The 25,553-nt window shown below is 52.6% G+C and overlaps 2 protein-coding genes across 2 annotated transcripts in view; one reads left to right on the top strand and one right to left on the bottom strand.

The window, feature by feature from the left end:
- Positions 1-24,856, top strand: part of CBFA2T2 (CBFA2/RUNX1 partner transcriptional co-repressor 2) — a 129,948-nt gene extending 105,092 nt beyond the window's left edge. Inside the window, exons 11-12 of the mRNA XM_043526763.1 lie at positions 22,774-22,879; positions 23,636-24,856. Of these exons, the coding sequence (XP_043382698.1) occupies positions 22,774-22,848 (75 nt within the window). The 3' untranslated portion in view covers positions 22,849-22,879; positions 23,636-24,856. The remainder of the gene's footprint in view (positions 1-22,773; positions 22,880-23,635) is intronic.
- LOC114018854 (interleukin-17D) lies at positions 7,548-17,615 on the bottom strand. The gene is made up of 3 exons (XM_027819575.3): positions 17,391-17,615; positions 12,538-12,785; positions 7,548-11,836 (listed from the first exon to the last, which is right to left on the bottom strand). The coding sequence occupies exons 1-3, from the start codon at positions 17,400-17,402 to the stop codon at positions 11,614-11,616; spliced, it is 483 nt and encodes a 160-aa protein (XP_027675376.1). The 5' UTR covers positions 17,403-17,615; the 3' UTR covers positions 7,548-11,613.
- Positions 24,857-25,553: the final 697 nt, after the last annotated feature.

The raw sequence follows: 25,553 nt of genomic DNA, 5'->3' as shown, positions 1-25,553 counted from the left end.
ACCAGTGCTGACGGAGGTAGTTACGGGATTCTGCTACAAATATCCTGGGTGCCGAGTGTGTCCTTCCACTTCATACAGAGCAGCTGACAAAGACTATGAGAATCGAAAATGTCAATCAGCCACTCTTCAGCCTTTCTCAGTGCCCATGTTTCATTGCCATGCAATAAAGAGAGTTGGCATAACTGTGGTTCCGTAGATGTGCAGCTTCGTAGCAAGCCTGACGTCACAGCGTCTTCACAGAGGCCGCTGAAGGACTGGAAACACGGCAGCAGCTGCTTCTATCTGAGCATCCACATCTTTGGAGACTCCAGTGCAGAATAACACATAATAAAAGGTTGAGTTGGATCCATTTCCACAGGGAACTTCTTGACCCACTGCAAATATAATTCACTCCTCCATTTGCCCGCCCTCCCACTTACAAGTGTGAAAGTTACACTGGCCTCCTGCCTGTCAGATTTCAAGCTACAGAGGTGCAAACCTGGCCAGTTCTCGCATGGGATCCTACCTTAATTCTCATCTGCCTACAGGCTTCCTCTATTTCACCTAACATACCTAAGTCCTGCCACCTCTAGGGCTTAAACACCAGTTCAGTCTCCTTTGCAGGTTTGATCCTTGGCCTCTTCAGACACACCCCAAGGATGACAGGTGCTGTGATGGTTTGGTGTGGTGCCTGCTAGGTATTGGGTTCAGTTCACAGACTGCCACCAGTGTGACGTCGTTCGGGACCAGAAGTGCGCACTCGCTTACCCAGAGCTGCAGAAGAGCTTTGTGTGGCTTGAAAGCTGGTCTCTTTCACCATCAGGGATTGGTCCAATAAAAGACATCACCTCGCCCACCTTGTGTCCCTAATTAGCATAAGCATGTTAGCTAGCCCTGCAATTGTGCACAGCTCTGAATATATGGCCCTAAATTGCTCCTGAGCTGGGCCTGATTGGACCAGCACCCATCTCCCCTTCTTAATCCCTGGATCTAGCCATTATTGTAAAGATTTCCTAGCAGCAGTTGTACTCAGACTGTGACTGCCTTTCATCTTGCTTGTATCCTACCTCCTTTTGACTGGGCCCATAGAAATCCCATTGCAGGTTGTTGTTGGCCTTAGCCCCACCAGCAGGGAAAGGGTGGACATGTGGTTTGGGCACTGGATTGGGGTCCTCGAGTTCTGGGTTCTGTTCCTGACCCAGGTGCCAACTTCCTGGTGACCTAGGGCAAGTCACTTAACTGCTCTGTGCCTCAGTTTCCCCATAGACAGAATGGGAAGAATATTGCTTCTTTGGTCTGTCTTGCCTATTTAGATTGTAAGCTCTCTGGGGCAGAAACTGCCTTTGATTTTGTGTGTGTGTGTGTGTGTACAGCATCACTCAGGGCATCAAGGCAGTACAGTAAGGACGTCCAGCGGTTAGGGTGGCAGTGGACGTGGGAGACCTGAGTTCAGGTCTGTCACAGACTTTGTGTATGACTTCTGGGCCTCAGTTCTCCATCTGTACAATGGGGGTCATTGCACTTCCCTACCTCAAGAGGGTGTTGTGGGGATAAAACCATTAAAGATTCATAGATTACGAGGACAGAAACAGCCACTGTGGCCCCTAGCCTGACCTCCTGTATAACACAGGCCGGAGACCGTCCCTGAGATAACTCATGTCCGAGGTGCGCTGTGTCAGCACCTTAGATAGAAAATACAAATAATTCACAATAAGCAGTTAGGACTATGGCTCAGCGACGGCCCCACCAGCTGTTTCTGAGGCAAATATGTCATTAGAAATACTGTGTGTAATACGTGTTGAGAGAGCCAGGGTGGCAGTTGGTTCAAACAAGTTCTGCATGTTCATTACCAAGCCCATCTCTTGAGTAATCCCAGAACTTTGTTAATGGTATATGTTGTGTACATCATTCGTCAAAGCAGCCGTTCTGCTCTCTGCTTTAATGAGGCTGCCTGCTTTCCAGAGTAAAAGCCTGCGGAGTTGAAGTTCTCGAATACAGCAGCTTATGCAGAGGGAAAGTTTTAATTTTGGAAAGTACCCGTAATCAACGCAGCCAAGTCACTGCTCCGGCCTCCTGGAGCACCCTTCTAATTGTGCTCCTTCCATTTGCTACGGCACTTCTGCAGGTGATTGCAGACAACAAGATCAACAGCGACCGCCTCGAATTTTCAGCCCTTTCCTTCCCTCTTCTCAGCTCAGAAAGCCGCTCATGCCCAATTGTTCCTCGGGGCTCGTTCAGGCAAACCCGGAAGGCTCCGCTGTCTCTTGGTTGTATACGGTTTGTCCTTTGGCCCTTCCAGTGATCTGCCCCTCGGGGAGACCGGCTGCTAGACAAATCGTGACAATGGCGCCTGGGTTGCTGAAGCAGTGAAGGAGAGAGATGATTGGAGAGGTGTGTGAGTCTGTCACTTCCTCACGGAGTCAGACTAGTGTCAGTGTGAGCTTTTTACTGGCTGCACACCAGCGTCACCGGGTGCTGTCAGGAGACCATGGGGGACATTAGCTGTGGAGAAGTGTTTGAATACAGTATGAATTTCGCTTTGCCAGCTCAAACTCGCTCCCTTAAAGTGCCACTGCTTGAGAATCCACCCAAACCAACTCCAAACTGTGCTGTAGATCGGGTTGTAAAATTTTCAGTGGGCACAATATGGGTTTGTTACATATGTTAGCCACTCAGGGAACAGAACCAGTGCCACGTGACAGGAATTCTGGATGTCCACATGGAACTGTTCACAGATGGCCTGCAGAGAAAGAATCGCTGGCTGAAGAAATGTGCAGATAGTTTTGGGTAATGGCTATTTCTAGGACTTTGGCAATTTGTTTATGAGCAATTGTCCAACAGCAAAGTAGGGGAAGTTCCTGGGACAAATGATTAGTTGTGTATTGCTTCTTGAACTCTAACAAATATCAATCTAGATTAGATAGATGGTAGAATTGGGGTAAAACTTTAACCCTCAATGGAGCTGCTGTCTCACATCATCAGGGTTTTGTTGTTTCTAATGAATGTTTATCGTGTACATGTGACTAGAGATCAGCCAGGCTGGCCCCCCGCTGTCCCAGGCACTGCATAAACATAGAAGAGGACAGTCCTTGTCCCAAGGAGCTTACGGTGTAGAGGACAAGACCTAAGAGCTGGATGAGACAGACAAGGGAACACAGCAGGGCTCATGGGGCAATAAACTAGGGCGTGAGCAATTCTTACCCAGGCAGGGCAATGTTCACAGTTCACCCTTGTCTGTCCTCACAGTATTTCAGCAGGGATGGAGTTAATGTTTAATGCATAACTCTGACACTGGAGGCTGTCCTCCTCTCCCAGCTGGGCTCAGAACACTGCTCGTAAAATGCACCCGGGTTTCCCCATTTGCATTATTGCCCAACAGTGCTGAGGTGACAGGCCCGTGGGGCAATCCTGACAGCAATTGTGTCTCCTTCTTTCCTCCATCTAGCAGCACGCACTCCCCAATCACTGCAAATCCCAGGATCAGGAGCCTGCTGTCTCCTATTCTCCCAACAGGCCAGATTTGGATTGGATCTGTATAAAGCATCAGCTTCCCTAACTCCCATGCAGCAAATTACAGCCTCTGAAGTGACAATCACTTAATAGCAACATAATTAGGTAAATAATCTTGAATCAGCTGCTGGAAGATTGGTCCCCCAGTGCACAAAGGGATCAGACTGAGCTTGTGAGTTTTCCTAGAGGGGTTTTGCATTTCCATTTGCCTCATTTCCTGCAGAGGGATGGCACTTTTACCAACATTGTCTAAGCAGAGAGTTCTCGAAAGCTGCTGACATTTCACTTGGTTAAATAGAAGAACGGAGCTCCTTCCCTTGTTTGTCCATATGCCATGGCTCTAGCGAGTCTGCCTGTTCCCTTTCTTATCTCTGACAACCACAGAAGTAACGTTTTCCATTTCCATGGCGCACTCAACCGAAAGGATGCTTTGCAAAGTATAAATGAGCTTCCACATCATCCCTTGTTGTAATGCAGTCACCTCTTGTGTGAAACGCAGTGTCACAGCAACAATGGCTTAGGACAGGAAAAGAAGAATAGTGTATGCAATGAAAAACACAAGGGCACTTTAGGTTGGTGGTGTGCAATTATCCCCACAGGAACCTGGCTAGAACGCGGGGTTAACTCATATATTCTTTCTTAAAGTACCCTGATCTCACTGATAACTATTAGTGGATCAGGGCCTCAGTGTTAGGGCTCAGCTGAGCAAGAGGCCCTCCAGTAACACAGTGCTGGAGCCGTGGTTTATTACTGACTCAAAGGGATGACAGACAGGTGGCAATCTCTTCAGCATATAATAATGTTTCTGGAAAATGCATTTTGGAGGTGGCAACGCTAGTCACCGGCTCGGATCGGATTCAGCAAGTGGCTTCGGCTTAAAAAACCTGAAAAAAACAATTCGGAAATATTTCAAAAGGAAACATTTGGGATCTTTGTTTCTGGTTAGAAATGAGGCTAATTTTTAAAAACAAAAAGGGCGAAAAACAGATAGAAAATTACTCAAAACTGAACGGAAAAACAACCACCAAAATCTGCATTTCATTTCTAAGCGAACCAAAACAAATCGTTTTGATTTGAACTACAAGGAATTTTTCAGTTTGGCCCCTGCACTGAAAAGGCCACTGTTCTCTCCGCGCAAGACAGCGCCCCCTAGTGCTTCACCAGCACCACCCCCTCCAGCACCTGCCCTCGCCAGGCCCAGAACCTCTGGCACAGGCCCAGGAATAACACAAGCCTGCAGACCAGACTGGAAATGAAGCTTGATGATCTATGGAGACCGGCCCTGGCCCAGCTCCACTGGGAATGGCCAGACGCTCACAGACTCCCGGGGGCGGAATTTGCTCTCGAGAGGGCAGGGCCTGACAGTTAATACCAGGCTCTAGGCATGTTGCACCGAGGGACTCCTTTGTTCATTGTGTCTCCAGGGGGCGAGTCTGGAGGTTCCCAGACTCTGGTATCAGATGGCCAGGTTTATGGCCCCTGCCTACGTGACAGGCAGCCGGGCTCTGCCGCAGGGTCCATTAACTAGGTCAGGGCTTCTCAAACTTTATTGCACTGTGACCCCCTTCTGACAAGACTCGGGCTGCAGCTTCAGCCCTGGGCGGTGGGGCTCAGACTTCTGCTGCAGCCCCGGACCCCAGCAAGTCTAACGCCAGCCCTGGCGACCCCATTAAAATAGGGTCATGACCCACTTTGTAGTCTTGACCCCCAGTTTGTGAACCGCTGAACTAGGAGAACGCAGCCCCACTCCGGCACTGTACGTTGCTGAAGGCCATAGGGTCAGCAGGGCCGCTCTGACCTCAGACATTGCACCATTCACTTGCCAGCATGTTCTGGGAGCCTTTTGCAACCTTCTTCCTGCTCCGCTGCCTCCCACACGGATTCCTGTGGGTTTATCTCAAGGTCAGCTGGAGCCACGGAAATGCCTGGGCTTGTAACAAGCCTCCCGCCCCTTGGGAAGCCTGTATGGCAGGGCTGCAGCCACCTGGCTTTGTGCTAATGAATTCCTTTCCCGGCCCAGCCGTTCATTGCCATTTCTTCTGCCCCGTGCTGCAGCCCTGGTGGGATGGGAGGGGTGCTAGGAAGGCGGCTGTACGGGTGATGCAACCAGCTCTAGGGAATCACTCAGGGCACACCCCGCCTGCACTGCTTCCCATGCTGCCTCTGCACTCACAGCAGCGACTGGCAGGCCAGCTGTGGCTCACTGAGACTGGCACCTGATGTACCAGCCTCTCCAGAGGCTGGCGCTGCCCCTCTCTGAGCTGCCTGGTATGAACCCTGATAAACGCCAGCAGTGAGAGGTGTCCTGTCCTGCCGTTTCTGGGGTGCTGGGCAGTAGTTTGGCTCCTCAGGCAGGACCGCGCAGACTTCCCCCTGATGAGAACAGGGTGGTGTCTGCCGTCTCCCAGCCTGGCTGAGCCTGGGATTGTAGATGAGCAAGGTAGGGGCGACTCTGGGGGAAAGAGCTGGAGGGTATGGCAGGGTGCCTCCTGCTGCTAGTCCTGGATCCAAGAGGCTTGCACGTCAGGGGGTGACCTGGGAGCCCTGCCTGCTCTTGGAGGCTCCAGCGGGATCTGACCAAGAGCATCCCACTTCTTTCAGTAACGCTGGTACCTGCCTGTCTCACTGACCAAGGGCTCACTAAGGCACCTGTCAAGTAGGCCTAAGCTAGCGGGAGCTGGTCTTTTCCAGGCTGGACTGAGGGTGAGGTGTGTGAGCCCACCTGCCCCTGCCCCTGCCATAGCTACCTGCTCTGTGGATCAATCACATCTTTCACCAGCGCTGAGTCCACCAGAGAAGGAGCTCCCAGCTGCTGAGACAGCTGGGGCTTGGCTTTCAGGGTTTGCCAGCTTCCCAGCTCAGCCTTCAAAGCCGACCCTGCCCAGCAGCCACCCAGGGAGCGTCACACCATTGGCTGCTAAATATTGTAATTTATACAGTGATTCCATCTGAGCCTGGCCCTGTCATGCCGGGGCCTGACCTCAGTTAATGATCTCTGACACCACCGCAGCTGGGAGCAGGGCTAATTGACTGCCTCTCTCAGTCCTTCACAGGGCAGGAGGCGGGTGTGTGATGGGAATGAATACAAATACCTCAATCCATGGAGGGCGATGGCTGCCACCTGCGGGCCTTGTGATCAGAGCAGACCAGGGCCCTGGGGCAGGTCTGTCACCCCCTGAGCCTGCAGGAGATAGGGTAGCCCTAACAGCTCCCACCTGGGAACTCCAGCCAGGCCACAGTACAGCTGCTCCTTTGCTTAGGTGGGTTCTGGCATCTGTGCTCTGGAGCCTGGCTTCCCATGTGCTCCTGTGAGCAATGCAAGGTGTTTTTCTTGGTTTTCTAGAGCCCTGCCTGGGTTCCCATCCACATACTGAGAGCTGGGAGCAGCCAGGAAGCTCTCGCAACCAGCCCCCACGTTTGCACCCTGGAGAGTTGTGGGCAGGGGGTGCTCACTGGGGGCCTCTCCGCTCTGCTCCCTGGCCCCAGTTTGTGGCTGCTGCTTGCAGATTCTGCCTGGCTAGCGGGGAGCTCTCTGAGCAGGCTGTGCGAGTGGCCCCTGGAGCGCTCCCGGAGCCGAGTCCGGTCAGATGCCGTTCTATTTCAGGAGGGTGGTAAATGTGGCCTGGAGACCGGGCTTCCCAGATCAACAGACCCATAAACCAGTGTCACCACTGCAACCCACTGGCCAGCTTGGAGCTGGGGCGATGCGGGGCTTACCCAGAAGGTGGCTGGCCTGGATGGGACTGCGAGCTACAGGGACGAGAGGATCCCTTTGGAACTGCCTCCTGCTGCCCTAGAACAAACCACCCTGACAGGTGATAATGTGACTCTTTATCAAATACGTCCTGCCACATGGGGCGACCTGGGCAGCAGGAAACTCTCCTCTGCTCCTGGGCTTCCTGCTGGTAACTGGATCCGTGTGAGATGGTTAATAGTGATTATTTAGGCCAGGGCCCGGAGCTGCTCTCCGCCCTCCCCTGGGGATTGGCTCAGGGAACAGAAGAGAAGATTTTTACCTGTGGAAAATGATCATTCGCCATAAAGGGAAACAACAATTAGGGCTGAATGGCTTTAATAGCTGTGCTGGGATCCGTCAGGCTGTGGAATGCTCTCCAAAGGGAGAAAGTACTGGAGAATATCCATAGGGAACTGGCCTGCACCTGGCCCCAAGGGGAGGAATGACTGTGACCTAACAGCACCCGTGGAGTGAGCTGAATTGTCTGGATTCACTCACCCACACACCTGCTCCTTTGTGATGTGCAGTAACTCAGGACGCTGGCCTCTCAGCTGCGTTGACTCACAACAGAACCCCAGCGAGTCACGGCCCAGCATGCCTTTGCAATCCTGCGTTGTGTCGTATAACACAGGGAGAGGTCACCCCTCGGAGGGAGATGTGGCCTAGTGCCCTGGGACAAGCCCGCAGGAAGTTCTGGGTTCTAATGCTGGCTCTGGCCTGGGGAAAGGCACTTGGGGCTGGATTCTTCAATGTTAGCCCTGTGCATTTGCACTTCCCTCACTTGTGTGCCCCAGTACTCAGCGGGCACAGGGAACTCGCGCTGCCAGAGGGAACTGGGCTGCACCTAGGGCGGGGTCAGCACCACAGCCTGTGAGTCTCACCCTGGTGAAGCTGGTGGAAGGGTTTCTTCTGAGCATCAGCACAAAACACCCTGAGGCTTAGGGGCTCATAATTCAAACCCCATGGTTGGCCGGTTGGCACAACAAAATGGAGCCGAGGTGGGAGTCTCCCACTAACCGATGGCTACGTAGCTGCTGGCACCGCGGCAGGGTGTGAGGAGCAGCAGTGAAACGGGTGGAAGGAAGATGTGCAGAAGCTGCCAAGCTGGTTCCCCTCATCCAAGCTACACAGGACAGAAAGCAGAATGCTCTGCGGTGATTGAACCAATGTGCACGCCCCCTTAGGAAAGGGCTTCTGTGGTCCTCACTCTGCACAGACCTGTCACGCATACTTCATGTTATAACGGGCGGGGGAATCTCACTGTCTTTTCAATTTGGAGATGAAGCTCTTGGTACAAAGAGGTGGCCGTGTCTGTGAACCAAGCCGTGCATTTGTCAAGGGACTGCTCTGCTACCATGCCGGCTTGCCGCTTTATCATCCCTGGGGAAGCGAGTGTGCTACTCCGCTGGGGTGTGTACCCCACACCAGCCTGGAAGGGGTTAATGAAGCTGAGAAGGAGACAGTTCACCAGCAAGGCCCCAGCTGAGGGGAATTGGGTGGCCCACTTAATCCCCTGAATGATGACAGTGCCCCGCTGAGAAAGAACAGGTGGGGCAGGATAAAGCCAGGAAGCTGGTAGCAGAAGGGGGCTGCAGTGAGGCACCTGTTGCTGCTCTCTGGATATCAGAGAGGGAAGGAAGGAATCCTAGGGCAGAGGGTGTAGGAAAAGGCTCAGGAAGATGGTGCAGACCTTGGCTGCAGAGTAGAGGGTCCCAGAACTGGAACCTGGAGTAGAGGGAGGGCCTGGATTCCCCTACTCGTCACTGGGGACGTGGCACCATCTGGGCAGTAAATGGGAAGATTGCTGAAGACAGTTTGTACGGAAAGACCGGTACCCTGGAAGGGGGAAAACACCTACTGACTTGGCTGGAGGGCCAAGCCACGAAGGGAGAGCACCCGGAGTCTCAGAGAGTGAGAGGGAGGCAGCAGGGAATGCAACCAGTGGCAGAAGGGGGCATCGAACCTGGAAAGTGCTAATCCCTGGAGCAACCAGGAAGAGGCGGTGAGTGTATTGCATGACAGCAGCCTTCTCTCTGTAGAGGGCAGCCTTTAGGGGCCTGTGAGCTCCCCCAACAGCGCTGATCAGCCTTTAACAGCATGCACAAAATGCCTTCCCATGGCACAGGAAAGCGCTGCAGTAGTTTGGTACAATACCACTACCTCCCGCGAATGGCTCTTTCCATCCAAACCTAGAGGAATCACATTCCGGTGATGGAGAGTCTCCCATCTCCAGGTTATCCCCATCCACAGCCTCCCGGTGAAAAGGACAATGGCACTAAATTGCATCTGAGGTGAGGCAATAAGGACTGATGAGTTGAAAGCGAGCTCATGAAAAGCAGGTCAGGCTTCGTACTGGGGGATTCAGTGTCTCGAGCTTTGTAGCTGCTGTGCAATTACAGCCCACACGTTTTCTTGGGTCTGCAATAGGATACGGCCTGTTCTTAGTGATGGCTGGACCCCACATCACTGGATACACACCAGGTGGATATGCACCTGGATGGTGGTCTAACCCCCTCCCAAGCCTGAAAACCAGGCTGGGATTCTCCTGGTAATTCCCCTCTTCTGCTGCTGCTGCCCGGGCGGGAGCCTGGAAGTGCCGGGGCACTGGGAACATGAAAAATGAGGAAACTTTGGCCAGGTGGCTTGTGAACCTCCACGAGGGCTTGGCTGGGGAACCAGGAAGGGCTCCACACTGCTCCTAAATGGCTCCCCTCTCCCAACACATTACCAACTGCATCTCTGCTGGGACAACCTGCCTGTTACCAGCAGTTAAGGCCCCGTCCACCCCACAAGTACCAGGGTTTTTAACCAGTTCTCATCCGTCTTGGGGACAACAAACATGGCTGAGTTGTGCACATGCAGCCACTTCAGTCCCAAGCTGTTTTTCTGAGTTCCCACCCAGCCCGATGCCAGAATCCGTTTGCCCCAGGGCATTGTGGGAAGAGTCTGGGCAGCTACCCCAGACTGCCGCAGCAGGAGACACGCACCGAGAGCGGTGCTGGCAGCATGCGGGGCAGTGCATTCTGGGATGTCCTGCAGGACAGGAAGCGGGGAGTGAGTGGCACTAGTCATGCCAGGCCCTGGGCACACGGCAAAGGAAGAGTGGTGTAGCCTGTACCCAGACTCCAACCCGCTGCCAGCCTCAGCCTGGGGCAAGGGTGAGCTGCGGAAGCATTAGCTAAACACTGAGCGGGTGGGTGCAGACACACAGCATAGGTACAGCCAGCCTGGTACAAACTCAGTCGGAAGCTGTTGTGTCCACCAACAGCTAGGCACCGTGGCAAGGTGAGTAACATTTATTAGTGGAGAGGATTAGCCATACTGTCTCCCTGTGCAATGTTGCCTTGCAGCCCAGTGCAGCGGACCCCTGCTGTGGGAGGAAGCCGCCTCCCCCTCCTGCCTTCTGGAGGCCTCCAAAGACAGAGCAGCAGGACTGCATAGTCTGCTTGCACCTGACTAGGAATTGAGCATTCCCAAGGCCTGGGCAGTTGCTAACCTTCTAATGCGCCTCAGCCCACTGGCTCCACTTCTGCTCTGGCTCCTCAGGCTGCAAAGACATTTCTGGCGACAGCAGCGCCGCAGACCAAGCACTTCCCGTAGGATCATCCTGAGTGGAATCCGCTGGTCGCGTCCATCCCAGCAAAGGAGCTCCCCTCTCTGCAGGACCCTGGAGAAGCGAATGAGGGGCAAGTTGCTCTTTGTGTTCTCTGAAGCTGTGTGTGACCATGAACGGGGCACTCAACCATTGCCTGGCCAAGGACCACATGGGCAGCCTGCCCAGAGCTCGAGGGCTGTGCCCTTCCAGGAAAGCAGACTGCAGTTCTCTTCTGTTTAACGTGGAGGTGCAGCTCACAGAGACGACAGGTCACAGCACGTGAAGCCCCTTCTTGAGCGAGAATCCGCTCCCTGGATCAAGATGGAGCATCCTGACGTGGACCTGTCACCTTGTGGGCTGGAGCTCTCTCAGCCTGTATTATAAATGGGGTTAGCGGCAAGCTGCCCTGGGGAACTCCATGGGCTGCAGGTCCCCTCTGCCTTAGCAGCACTCGGCAAAGCTGAAAAACAGCCAGTCCCACCTGGCTGTGGCCTAGATCCCCCCAAGGAGGAAACCAGGTTAGCAATGGGACTGGCCATTGGAAAGTCCTCTGTCGAGTGTGCCATTGATGAATGACAGTAGCAGAGGGCATGGTGAGTGTGCTGGCCGTTACGTGGGTCTCCCTGAGATCGCTGTTGTCTTTCTCCAGGGACAGTACCCTAGCCAGCACTGGTTCACGAGGCTCCAGCATTCATTCCGCTCCCCCGCCGAATGACTGTGGCAGTGTTGTGTTGGCAGGGGCACTGACGCAGGCTGCAGGGTGGTGGCCACAGGTGAAAGCATTTTGCCTGTCTCAAGGGAACGTGCAAATGCAAAACTGAGCGACTTGCAGGCGGCTGGGCTGGTAAACGTACTGGCCTGCCTCACACTGGCCGGATTTCTGCAGAACGGGCACCTCCTGGTAAAAGGGCTCACTCTGCACAGACCTGTCCTCCTGCCTGTCTACCAGGCAGCCCTCACACAGGCAGTAGGCTTCCAGCACCCTCCGGGGGTACCGGCGGGGGTCTTCGTTGACCCTGTTGGAAGAAAGCGGATTAATGAGGTCACCTAATAAAATTGAGCACTGGCCAATGCACTCCAGCTAGGGGTTCGCTGAGCTGTTCGGAAAGGGTTAATAACGCTACTCCTCCCACACCTGCCGTGTGAAGTGCTGCACCAACATTCAGGAGCTGATTGGCGGCTGGGCAGTGTTACATTGAGCTCACAGGAGGGGAAACTGAGGCACAGAGTGGGGCAAAATGCCACAGTGTCACTAACCAGCCATAACTAGCTTAGTGCCTGCGGTGCATGGCAGTTCTATCCCCGATGCCATTTTCAAAACTACCTGAGATAAGAAAATGCCCCTGTGAGCCTGAGCCAGCTGCTGCTGGGTGGAGCCTCCAGCGAGGGGGACGTGGCTGCTGGCGGGGCTCAGAGGTGTTGGTTTGTTTCCTTCTCTGCGGGGTGGCTGACTGTGGAGTGGAGAGTGCCCCTGGCATGTGTCAAAAGAGGGACACGTTCTAGAAGTGCCCAGGAGAGTAATAATTAACCCTGCAGAACCAGCCATCCGCTATCTCCAGGGGATGAGGAGGATGTAGTTTGACTCAGGGAATGCAGCTCCACACCTGAGAGAGATGGGGGGGGGGGAGGGGTTTCAAGCTCTGGATCCCAGTGACAGTGCCTGAACCCAGAGGTGACTTTTGCTGAGATGCCCTTCACTCCTCTGTCTGCGGCTTACCTGTATGACCACGGGGAGGCGCTCCTGTCCTGGAGGCGGGACAAGGTCTGGCTGACATTCACAGGGCACGACTTCAGGTCCTGGTCAGGTAAAACATCCTCCCTTTGAGCCAATAAGCTAACTCCAGGAGCAAGAAGGCGGCTGAGCATGGATTCCAGCTCTGCATCGGAGGGCTCCCGGCAGGGAATGTGGGCACCGAACGTCTGACAAAAGGCAAAGCCCAGCAGAATTTGGGCAGCCACTTCCACCTGTGGAACAAACATGGGGAAAGTGACTTCGCTTGGAGAAGCTCCCAGGGATCTGGGGGGCTGAGCAGATAGGAGGTGTCTATTGTACCATCTGAAGGAGCTTTCCATTCCTCGCTGTTTAGGAGCCTTGGAGGAGCTCGGCCATAGTGCTGAGTGAGTTCAGTACCTAAGTAATGGGGGCTATTGCTCCTAAGCCACTTAGGCACTTTTGAAAGTGTTACCCCTACTGAGCTGCAGTGAAGAGGCCTGGAGGGGCAGGAAGGAGTGGGTTGCCTTGGCCAGGTCTCTGCTAAGATGGGGCACACTCTTGTGACCGGGCAGAGAGAGAAGTGGGTGTTCTTTGCCCCCACGCTGCCATCTGCAAATGTGGCCTGTAGTCCTCCTCAGATCATTGTTAAACACATTTAATAGCCCGGGCCCCGTGCAGAACCTAGAGGCCCTCGCTCCCGACCTTGGGCCACGCTGACAGCTGGCCGGGTACTCCTACTCTGGGCTCGGTCCCCATTGCAGACGTGGGGGTGGCTTTACACATGGTAGCTAACTTGTGGTGGCTGGCTGGCTGCCATGATTTTTTTCAGTTTCCCTGACCTTTCCAATGCGCCTCATGGCATTTCATTTGCCTAATGAAACCAGGCAGGTTTCGCCTGGTGGTAGGTTTCTCTCCGGAAGCTCCGCACGGCTCTGGCCGATCTGACCCGACTTGGCAAGTTACAGGCCCGGGCAGTGCCGGCTGGGAGAGAACCCTCACGGGAAGGAGGGCGGGTGCTTCTGGTCCCCCAGGGACCTGACCACGTCAAGGTGCTGACCAAAATAAAACGTAATTGGGGGAGCCGGGGGGAGGGGGGATGAACCCGTTTTACTTAAACCTTAAACAATTGTCAGGGGGGCGGTTAGGCAAAGATCCCCATGTGGGCCAGGCACTGTGTGTGGTGACTATCAGCCGTAGGAGAGCTTGTGCGACACCACCACCTGGATCAATGCACCCTTTCCAGTGCGAATATCACAAGTAGCAATAAAGGGGGGCAGATGAGCTGTGCTCGGGAGTGGGATTTTCCTTAGCTAAATACGAGTATCTCAGCCTTTTGTTTCAGAGTAGCTGCAGTGAATCTTTAAGGCGGGGTGGGGGATGTGCTGAGTCTCCAGAGAGGCCCCTTTGCCTGAGCACAGAAGGGGGTTTCCTCCTTTAAAACAGGCCCAGAGAGCAGATCAGATAGCACTCAGGGGAGAGTTGCTGCAGGGCATTTCCTTATTGCAGTGCAGTGGACTGCTCTGGCTCTGAATGGAATTTGCATGTCCAAAGTGTATTTCCTGGAGCGAGAACAGGTTGCAGCTGGCTGGGCAGTTGCATCAATTTCTCTAACCCTGCCCTCTGGGTCCAGTCCTGCCCTCTGTTTAAGCCAATGTGAGTTTTGCATTGACGTCTATTGGAGCAGGATTGGGCACTTCAGGTTTTACAGGCGGGGGGGTAGGAGGCAAATGAACGCTCGGTTTGGCTAGTGCCCAATGGATATTGAGAATGTAACTTGTAGTGGTTCAAGGGCTGCAGTAGGGGGATGAAAGGGAGGGAGGGTCCGTGCATCCTCCCATACCTGGGCTAGTTGCAAGTTGCCCCTCCAATAAGAAGCCGTGTGGTCCAGTAGCGAGGGGACTAGGTCTCAGGAGATGTGGGTTCTAGTCCTGGCTTTGCCGGTGGCCTGCTGGGGAACCTTGGGCAAGTCCCTTCCATGCCACGTGTCTCCGGGGGCTGTTGATCCTGCCCTCCTTTGAGATCTCCGGGTGCCAGGGCTCTGCAGAGCAAGGTATTATGAAGAGGGTATTAGCCGCAGTCCCTGCACTGCTCAGGAAGCTGAGGGAGGAGTGAGTGCCATCTTCCTTCCTCTCGGTGCAGGATCTCCACAGGGCTCTGTTCTCTTCTGGACAAGCTGCCCATTGACACTAGCAGGAGTCACATGCTTGTGGAGAGGACAAGAGCCCTGTCGGTAATTCCCAGCCTTCTCTGGCTGAGCTGGTCCTTGAGGGCAAGTCATCAGATGCTGAAGCTGGCACGTGTCCCTGCCGCAGAAAGACGTGGCTGTTTTCTCAGCTGGCCTTTGCAGTGAGATCCATGGCTGCAGAGCTGAGCTGGGCCCGTCAGTGCTTTCTGTGCCCACTTCACTGAGAAAGAAGCGCGCTAGGTCTTCCTTGGATCTGCCCACCTGCTTAGCCACTGGGCAGCAGCCCAGCCCTGTGCAGTCTGCATCCGTTAGCAGGGGAGGTTTCCCACCCCACTCCCTGAGCCCAGAGGGTCACGTTGGCTGAATTCACTGAGCTGCTTGAGTTCTGATCTTGCACACTTCATCAGCTGGGCTGCACACGCCTGCTGGTGAATTCCCCTGGGCTTTGCCCACTCGGGCCTCATTTCATTGCTCAAAAAGGCTGCGTAATGGGCTGGATCACCCGCTTCATTTATGAATCAGGTTTGTGCAGCATTTGCTGAGTCATCTGTCTGATCGGCGAAGCGTTGGGCATTACTGTACCTGGCTGCCTCACTCTGGGGCCTAGGGAGTGGTGGGCTCGCAGCTCAGGCCAGGATTTTGGCTTGTAACCATCACCACGCCTGCACCAAGCCCTGGGCCATGCTGGGGGAAGGGATGCACTGCTAGCACTTCCGCCTTTCAGATCAGAGCACAGCACACGGAAGACTCCCCGCAAAGGGCAGCTGGCTCCAGCAGAGCAGTTAGCTTATTCTACTCATTTCGAACTGCAGGACACAGGAAACAAAAGCTGCCACCGGGGCACAGCTCCATCGACCCAGAGAGACAGCCCTGGTGGTTGGTAGCTACTTTAACTGTTTTTTCATAAGCCCCCATCCATAACTACGCAAGCAACCAGCAAGGTAGTGCCGCCCCAGCTCCATGCAGTGATTGCTGCTTTGCAGGGGGGTGACTTCCTAAGTCACTAGGCTGCATTGTTTCACCAGCTGATCGCTAATGATCTTATTTTCCAGCTGAGGCAGCCAGGATCCAGCAGCTGTGTGCGAGGGGATCCCTCTGGAGACATAGTTCCTAGGAGCCAACGGTTTAGGCTGAAGTTTCAAAGCAGCCTAAGGGAGTCAGGCACCCAAATCCTGTTGAATGTCAGTGGGAGTTGGGTGACCGAGTCCCGTACGGCCCCTCTGAAAACCCCAACTTTAAAGAATGATTGTTTGCATTTGCTGTGTTGTTCTATGTACACTCACCTCCACACATTTCACCCAGTGTGCTAATTCACACCCACACCATTTACTCTGTGCTCTGTTTCACACCCTGTGTGCTCCTTCACATACATACTGATCCTGTGAACTGCCTCTTCGCACTCAGAGGTAGGCAGGTGAGCAACAGAGAGTGGTGTGTGCTGGTGTAAAAGCTGCAAACAAAACCACACATTTCCACTTCTCATTCCTGTCGTGTCTGAGCTCTGCTAGCATTAGAATTAACAGAGCCATAGTTCGCAACCCAGCCAGCCCTGGGAACCCAGCAATCTGCTCTCCCTTAGCCCAGGGGGACAGGGACTGGTCAGAGAACTGGGATGAAATTGACACATGACAGATATTCAGCACACAAAGATAATATCCGGAATGAATGTGAGATCTTCCATGCTGACAGATCACAAAAGGCATCACAAATCTGTACAGGGCTCCCTTTGCCGCCTCACCTTTGGGGTGAAATGCAGCAGAATCGCTCGTTGCCATTCATTTCTTGGGCGGGTGGATCAGGGCACTACAGCAATGGCCAAATGATACCATAGTTGAGGAAAGAAAGTGCAGAAGAATGAAAAATCCCAGGGGAAAGGCCAAGGCTGTCTTAGGTCAGAATGTAACTATCCCCTTTGCAGGGACAGTTGGCACTAAACTCCATAGAAAGGCATAAGTCTCCACCTAGTGCCAGCCTCTGATCCCCTCCCGTACTCTGAGTAGCACCCTATCTCAGGACAGTCAGTGGGCCGCTCCGGGGCTAGGTGCTGCTCCTCTTGACTGAGGGGGGTCAGACCCTGGCTTTTAGTAACTGCCTGAGGGGCCTTCCCCTGCTTACACCTGCTACCTGACACAGATGCTCACTCCATGGGCCCTGACCTCTGCCGATAGTGATTCCCCAAAGAGAAAGCTCTGGCCTGCAAAGTCAGGGGAGTTTCCCTCTTTCCGATCTTCCCTAGGGGCAGCTTCACTCTCCAGTGCACACTTTTAAGGCTGGATGATTAATAGAGCCTCTGGCATGGGGGAGAGAATGGAGGGCCCAGGACTGAGCGGAGGAGAATATGGGAGATAGGGGGACACACACAGAGCCCCTGCCATAGGGGAGAGAACTGGGGACCCTGGAATGGGTGGAAGAGGAAAGGAGGGGGTGAGAGGAAAGGGGGGAATGGGGGCAAAGACAGAGCCCCGATATTGCGGGGAGGGGAGGAATAGGGGATTCTGGACTGGGGGAAGGGGACCACACACAGCCTCAGCAGAGGGGAGGGAGAAAAGGTGGAAATGTGGGAAAGGGAGACACTCTTATTCAGAAACACTTACCCCATCCCCTTTGGAGCTGAATTTTAGGGGGCGTGGGAATGGCAGTATAATTTGCAAAGATCTCTGAAGCTACTCACCTTTAGATGCATGGCTGTTTCCACCTTAGTCGATTTCACACAGGAGTGGGGAAGGTTTCTTCTGTCCCTCTGAGAGAAAAGAGGCTGGTAAACAATAGACCAGGAGCACCAGGCCTGTTTGAAGGTGACGCCGCTGGGCCGGCCTGGAATGGGAGGTTCAGAAGGCGACGAGGCTGGGAAGAAAATCTCTCTGCGCCCTTCCCCTCAGGAACCCTGCCCTCAAACAGGTTCTCACTGCACAGGGAAGCATCAGACACGCCTCCCTCTTCCCAGGTACGTGGCACTGCAACCTGGAACCAGCCATTCCTCAGTGACTCACTGCCGGGGAATGTGTGCGGATGCCATGGGGCAAAGGGTGAGACCTAAGGTGAGGGTCTAAGCAGTTGTCGTCCTGGTATAACCATGTAGGTTAGAGGCATGTTTTATTTGTTTGTTTATTTATTTTTTACCAAAGCAATTATACCACTACAGCCCCCAGTGGGGATGTGGTGATACTGGTACGAAGGTGCCTTACGCTGGTATAGTTATTCCTAAGGTGGCCAGTCATGAGTTCCTGGAATCTCAGACATTCCAGCACTTCTGGGAACAGCGTGGGCCTGCCTCCGCCCGCGTGACTCAGCCCCCGACAGCATGATCTCACACGCATGCAGTGTGAGGTCATGCTGGTAGGGGCGGAGCAGTGCACTCTTCCAAAGGGCGCCCCCTGTCGGATATCGGACAAAACCACAGCTGATTTTGTCCCATTACTGGTCTGGGAACAAACCAGCCAAAAAGGGGAACGTCCGGTATAAAACCAGACAAGTGGCCGCCTTAGCAATTCCCCATCCCATTCGGGATGTACCTAGGAGAACTGAGGGTACGTCTACTTTGCAAATAAAATCCACCGCAGCACATCTCAGAGCCTGGGTCAGCTGACTCAGGCTCGTGGGTAGGGTTGCTAGGTGTCCAGTTTTTGACCAGAAAGCCCGGTCGAAAAAGGACCCTGGCGGCTCCGGTCAGCCTGCTGACTGGGCAGTTAAAAGTCTGGTTGGCTGCCCTCAGCAGGGCTGGCAGGCTCCCTACCCTACCTCCGTGCGCTGCCCCCATCCCAAGTGTTGGCTCCACAGCTCCCATTGGCCAATGGGAGCTTCAGGGGCGGTGCCTGGCTTTCCCTATACATAGGAGTTGAGGGACATGTCACGGCTTCCAGAGCCCACCGAGGTAAGCGCCACCCGGATCCCGCTCCCCACAACCCCTCCCACACCGCAATCCCCTGCCCCAGTCCTGAGCCCCCTCCTGTACCCAAACTCCCTCCTGGAGCCTGCACCCTGCACACCTCCACAACCCCAACCCCCTGCCTCAGCTTGGAGCCCCCTCCCACACTCTGAACCCCTCAGCCCCTGCCAGGAACCCCCTCCTACACCCCAAACCCCTCATCCCTGGCCCTACCCCAGAGCCTGCACCCCAACCTCCTGCCCTAGCCCAGAGCCCCTCTCCTGCACCCTGAACTCCTCATTTCTGGCCCCAACCCGGAGCCCGCACCCCCAGCCAGAGAAGGGGTGGGGCAAGGGCAGGCCTTGGGACAGGGGCAGGGCAAGGGTGTTCCGTTTTGTGTGATTAGAAAGTTGGCAACCCTACTCGTGGGGCTCACACTAAAATAGCAGTGTAGATATTCCTGCTCGGCCTGGCGTGCTGGCTCTGAGGCCCTAGGGTGGCCACCTGTCCCTTATTTCAAGGGACGTCCCTTGGCCCTTTGAAACATTACATTGAAGCTGATGATAATTGCGCTGTACACTTGAGGGCAGTAGAAATGTGCACTTAAGAGAAAAATACATGCTATGCACAGGGAAGTGTTTCCCTTAAAGCTAAGTGTCGTCCCTTATTTTTCATTTGGTTTTCCCTCATTTCCATCCCTTACCCACCCTTGCCAGGTCTCAGAGCCTGGGCTCCAGCCCGAGCGGGAGGGTCTACACAGCTATTTTTAGCCCCGTAGCGTGAGCCTGAGTCAGTGGACCCTGGCTCTGAGACTCACTGCTGTGGGGTGTGTTTTGCAATGTAGACTTATCTCTAAGGTGCCACAAGTACTCCTTTTCTTTCTGTAGCCTTATCCTGCAACTCACTGGTGGTGCTGGACCTGTATAACGAGACACGCATCACTCTGGTGTGTAGTCAGGGCCTTCCTTTGTAAAATGCAGATAGGTCAGGGGCAAGTATGCTTTACTGAGGGCTGCACTGGCACCTTGCCCAGAACCTGAGGGCTGCAGCTTGCTTGTTTGCATTACATGGAGCAGATTGTAACTTCACTGGTCTTCGGCACCGAGGCGTGGACTGCGGAAAGGGCAGATTCCAGCCTGCAATGCTCCTGCTCAGCCGCTCCCGTCAGGTCAGGCTGGGCCCTGCGATCTATACACGCCTGGGCATAATGAAGGCAAGCCCAGCTGCGAGACACACGCAGAAAGCCGTGCTTGGCCACCACTGCTATAGCTCGGGAATCCATAGCCTCGAAGGAAGGACTGAAGAGGGAGGAAACATAGTTTTGTCATTCAGGCTCTCGGCTAGGAATTGGGAGAGCTTCATTCAAGTCCCAGTTCTAATCAAAACATCCTGTGTGACCGTGGGCAAGTCACTGGCCTTGCTGCATTGTGGGGAGAATAAAGCTTCCTTGTGCCTAGTCTTTGTCTACTGAGACCATAAGATCTTTGGGGCAGGGTCTGTTTCACATTATGGGGCCCTGATCTCACTGGCGGCTCTAGGTCAGTGGTTCTCAGCCCATGGGCTGCTTGCGGCCCAATCAGCACACAGCTGCGGCTCCTGTGACATCCTCAGGGCCATACTGGTGGTATATATATTGTGTGGATGCGTCCCACATAACACCCAGAGAGCTGCATATGCGGCCCACAGTGGTAAATAGGTTGAGAACCACTGCCCTAGGTGCTTCTGTAACTCAGATAAGTAATACTATTAACCCTTTACCCCACTCAGCGTTCTTCTGCCTCCAAAAACGAGCGGTCCTCTCAGCCAGCCCTGCTCAGACTTTTCCGTCTGGAGGTTTTCCCATAGTGTGAATGTGCCCTCTCAGCACACGCCCCAGGCTGGGTCAGAAATGGTTTGTTCGGGATCCATGAAATGAAAATCAGTCAAGCAGATGAGTTCTCCTCCTGGGAAAGCCGAGGGACTCGGCCCGATGCAGATTAGAAACGAAAGGCAATGCAGAAGGAAAAGAGCTCCAAACCTGCCATGAGAGAGATGCTTCCTTTGAGCACCTGTCAAAGTGTCAGTGTGATTATTCCTTGGTAAGACTGGGCCAGTGTGATGATTCCTTGGGAGTCACTGGGCCAGATTCTTCTTTGCCTTACACCTTGTGGAGACATTTACACCTGTGCAGAAGGGGTGTCAATCCTTGTCATTTTGTTTCAGTTGCATTTTAGGGCACTGGAGCAGCTGTCTCAGACTAACTTGTATTCCCTCCATGCTTCCTTCCCGCGGAGCAGCAGTGCTGTCCATAATTAGCACACCTTTGGGTCAAGTGCTGTGAATGGAATGGGGAGAGCAAAATCCAGTCCCGAGTCTGAGTCACTGGGCTGCAATGAGTTTTTGAGACGATTGGTGTATTTGTGTGGCAGACCCTGAAATGTATCCACAGTCGGCTCTGCCCATTCCTAGATCCCAAAGCCAGAAGGAACCGTTGTGACCATCAAGTCCGACCTCCTGCATAACACAGGCTAGAGAACAGCCCCACGATAATTCTGAGAGCAGAGTTTTAGAAAAACATCCAGTCTTGATTTAATAATTGCCAATGCAGGAAATCCACCACAATCCTTGTTCTAGTGCTTAATTATTCTCACCGTTAAAATGTATGCCTTATTTCCAAGATGTCTCTCCTGAGTGTGCTGCGTTGCGACACCTCCCTACGTCGGGATGAAGTCTAACAAACCCAGTCTGTAAGGCCTCCAGAGCTTGGGATTACAAACCAACAGCCCCTTGTGTACGAAAGGGCTGTAATGTACTGGACTTGGCGCTTAGCAAAACTGCTCGTATACCAGCTACTTAGGCTCATGGCGGAAAGGAGAAAACAAAATGTTTAGTGTGCGATGGTGATCGGACGCCAAGGGCAGCAGTGTCCTTGGGATGCTGGAGCAAGGAACCAAGATGTCTTGTTTCCCAAACTTGGTTTTGGTTTCAGGGAACTTTATGCCTAGTGCAGTTTTCAAGCACAAAACCGGACAGAAAATGCAGAAATGGTGAGTGAAGCACCCTCCCAGGGGCCATTTCTGCCTGGCATCCTCCCCACCTCCCACTCCAGTCTGGCTAAAACAAGAACAGATCCTCACACTCATTTCCTCCGCACTTCCAAAGGAAATAATGACCAGCTTGTCTGTGAAGCCCCTGGCTTTTCCCCATGAACATTTCCATACTAAAAATATCCAGGTGAAATCTGTCGCTCTTTCATGGGAAAATTTTTCCAAATGAAATTTTCATGTTGATTCAATTCAGAATTTTCACTGTGAGCCACTTTTCAAAAAACAACGGTTTTTTTATTTCAAAATCTGTGATATTTTTTCCTTTCTCCCCCTTTTTTCCTCTTTTGCAAATGAATGCCACAGACCGAAGGAATGACATCGTTCGTTTTGTTGCACTCAGTCGCCAAAAGGGGAAAAAAAGGAGGGGGGGGGGAACAAAAATCCCCCAATTTCATTTTTTTTCCATTTTCAACAACTGCAACTAAACTGCATATTTTTCTCTCATCACCTTTTGAGCTATCCCATCAAAAAACTACCCCAAAATGACATTTTCCCACAACAATTTCTTGTTGAAATTCCATTTTTCAGCGGGAAAAGTGGTGCTGTTGAAATGTGTCGAGCGTCTCTAAGTATCTACTGCTTCGCCCCTCAAATGCTGGGTCCTCCTTTCCATGGGGGTGATGGGTTGATGGGACAGCACTTGAAGCACAATTCTCCCTGCACCAACTCCTCCCTCCCTTCAAATTCCTGGTGTGCCCTTGTGGCAGCCCTGTCTCCTTCTGTGCGTGGCGTCTAGCACGGACACCAGCCAGCCAGCCCTCTCCTCCCACTCTGTCTCTTCTCCCTCCAGCCTCCTCTCATTGGCTGACTCTGTGGTTTCCCTTGGACAGGCTGGTGGGATAGTGGCAGCCAGTAAACTTCGGCAATCCCTTTGCACTTCCTCATCCCTGCTTTGATTCCCACCTCTGCTTCCCTGATCCTTAACTGCTCGCTCTGCTCTGGCTCCTTCCCGCCATCTTCTAGATGCCCTTGGAGTCTGGTCCAGTTCTACTGGAGTTTGTGGGAGTCATTGTGTGGACGTTAATGGGAATTGGATCAGACCCTCGTGTGCTCTGTGTTGGAAACCTTCCATCCATGTCGTGTCTTGACTCTCTCCTTTGCAGTCTGGAAGTCCGTTCCAGCGATCTCGTGGTGTTTCCAGCTGGAGGTGCCCAGCATTCTACCCCGGGTGGTTTTGACTCTTGCCTGCGCACATGGGTGCTGACGCCAGTAAGTTGTAGGAAAGCTCTTAGGCCCAGATCCTCCAACGCATTTATATTCCTAACTCCTATTGAAATCAATGGAAGTTAGGAGCCTAAATACACTGGAGGGTCTGTGGCTTAGTCTGATACAAATCTACGAACACGAGGGCAAATCAGCAGGTTTTCTTCTATCACTTTGGTCTGGGCGTGGCCAAGGGGCGGGGCATGGCTGCCGTGCTGCTGCGCTCTGGAGATTCCTGGTGGGCAGACTAGCTCGTGGGGTTGTTGTCACGGGGGGCTGCTGTGAATTGCTACCCTGGCACGTGGCCAGCACCACCATCAAGGAGAGCCTAGAGTCACCTTTGCCCTGCCATCAGATCCTGCTCAGCTCTTACGTACAAGCTGAGGATCAATCCCTGTGTCTCCAGGCCCATTTTCCTGTCTGGTGGCAGCTGCTTTGCCCAAGGAATCTTGCATCTTGGCAGGTGAGTCTCTCACCTTTGCGGTCCCCCACACCTGAGTGCCAAGGAAACTGGGTACAGGGCTGATTCTAAGGGCAGGCGAGCGGGGCAGCAAAACACCTAGGGCTGATCCTGTTTGGATAACAGCATTGGCTTGGACACTGCGTGTATCTGGGACATCTGCTGCTCATAGATTTCTCTAAAGTACCGTATTCTTCCATAAGTATTTACGTTGGAAGGGGGGTAAGAAGTCAACATGAGCTTGTCACCAAGCAATTACCCTTGTACTCAGCCCTACTCTTCCCCCCCTTATTAATACACAGGACACTCTGTATACAATGACTACCTGTTCTCAGCTGTTACAAACGGGACGGAGGCGAGTCTGGACTCTGCTGGGAACCCTTCACCCAACCAGAGCTCCGTGTCAACACACCAGTTCCTAGTGATTTCAGGTGAAGGCCAGCGGTTCTTATACACAAAGCATCCAGGGAAGGGACATTTAGAGACAGAATTTTCAGAAGACCTCAGCCCATCTGGTGCATGTTGGATACTGAGAGCTTTTGAAAATCAGACTCTAGTAGACAATGCTGAGAAGCATTGTGGACGGTGGAGATTCCATTTCACAAAGGGTTTGGAGATTTTGAACTATGGCTTTGTTCCAAATCAGAAAACCAAAAATTTCGAAATTCTCTGTGAAGGGAAATTCGGGAGCGGAGGGAGGGGGAAAGGGAGGGGAAATTGCTTTGGATCACTTAAAATGTTTCATTTTGACAAAATCTAAAAATTTTGTTTCATCGTCATTTTGTCTTTTTTAAAATGTTGCATTATATCACAATATATAATTAGATATAAACAACATGGTTAACAAGACAAAATGAGAAGTCATTTCAAAACAAAAACGTGGAAACATTTTGTGCTGAAAATGTCAAACTGGGACATTTTGATGTTGTCAGAACTTTTAAGAAAATGTCCTAATTGAAATTCCAGAAAAATCAACCCAAATTCAAGAAGCTTTCAGATGAATGTGGGTCTGTCAAAGTTTGTCCACCCTGGTTTAGTGTTGATCACTTGGAAATCTGGTTCCGAGTTCTCTGGGAAACCTGGCTCTCAGGGACAACATTTTCAAACAATGACTCTGAAGAAGTGGGGTTTTTTACCCATGAAAGCTTATGCCCAAATAAATCTGTTAGTCTTTAAGGTGCCACTGGACTCCTCGTTTTTGTGGATACAGACTAACACGGCTACTTCTCTGATACTTGATTTTCAAACAATGGGGCTTAAGCTATGCCCTTTAATGATACCTGTGAGCAGGTCACCCAATGGACCTGTTCCTATAGTGCCTTGTGGCCAGGCTGGAGGTGTGTGTGTGTTGAGACTTGGGAAGGAACTTAGAGGTAGTGCAGTGATAAGTAGAGGTGCATGTGTGTGTACATTGTGTATAAAAAGCACTGCTCTGCCCTCTAGTGGACAGATTCAGAACTGCCCAGATCTGCGAGCTCCCGCTGACAGTGGTTCTCAACCTTTCCAGACTAGTGTACTCCTTTCAGGAGTCTGATTTGTCTTGCGTACCCGCAAGTTTCACCTCACGTAAAAACGACTTGCTTACAAAATCAGACATAAAAATACAGAAGTGTCCCAGCACATTGTTACTGAAAAATTGCTTACTTTTTCATTTTTACCGTGTAATTATAGAATAAATCAATTGGAATATAAATATTGTACTGTACTTACATTTCAGTGTATAGGTCATAGAACAGTATAAACAAGTCATTGTATGAATTTTAGTTAGTACTGATTTCACTAGTGCTTTTTATGTAGCCTGTTAAACTAGGCAAATACGTAGATGAGTTGATGTACCCCCTGGAACACCTCTGCATATCCCCAGGGGTACATGTCCCCCTGGTTGAGAACCACGGCTCTAGGGCAGCTAGTGTTCTTGGGGGCCCCCATTTAGCTCCAACAATAGGGCCAGGGTTTTTCCAGCAGGGGGGTCTGAGTGCTAGCCAAAGGGAGCTCGCTGCAGTGTGTGCTAAGTCCCTTTGAACCAATGACTCTGTTCGTATCAGGTTTGTGCTATGTATGCGGAGATTGCCCAGTGCCTAAGCGGACTAATTACACAGCTATGGACAAGTGCATTTAAAATACATCTGCATAAATAAACCCCCAGGGAAGAGGCTACTGATGTAAAAACCAGCTCACTGGGTTCTCTTACACTGTGATGTCACAAATGACTTACATTGT

The sequence above is a fragment of the Chelonia mydas genome, chromosome 13 (genome assembly GCF_015237465.2).
Source record: "Chelonia mydas isolate rCheMyd1 chromosome 13, rCheMyd1.pri.v2, whole genome shotgun sequence".
In the NCBI taxonomy this organism is placed as follows: domain Eukaryota; kingdom Metazoa; phylum Chordata; order Testudines; family Cheloniidae; genus Chelonia; species Chelonia mydas.
Note: the sequence above shows the minus strand (reverse complement) of the source record. Positions and strands in the feature narration are given on the sequence as shown.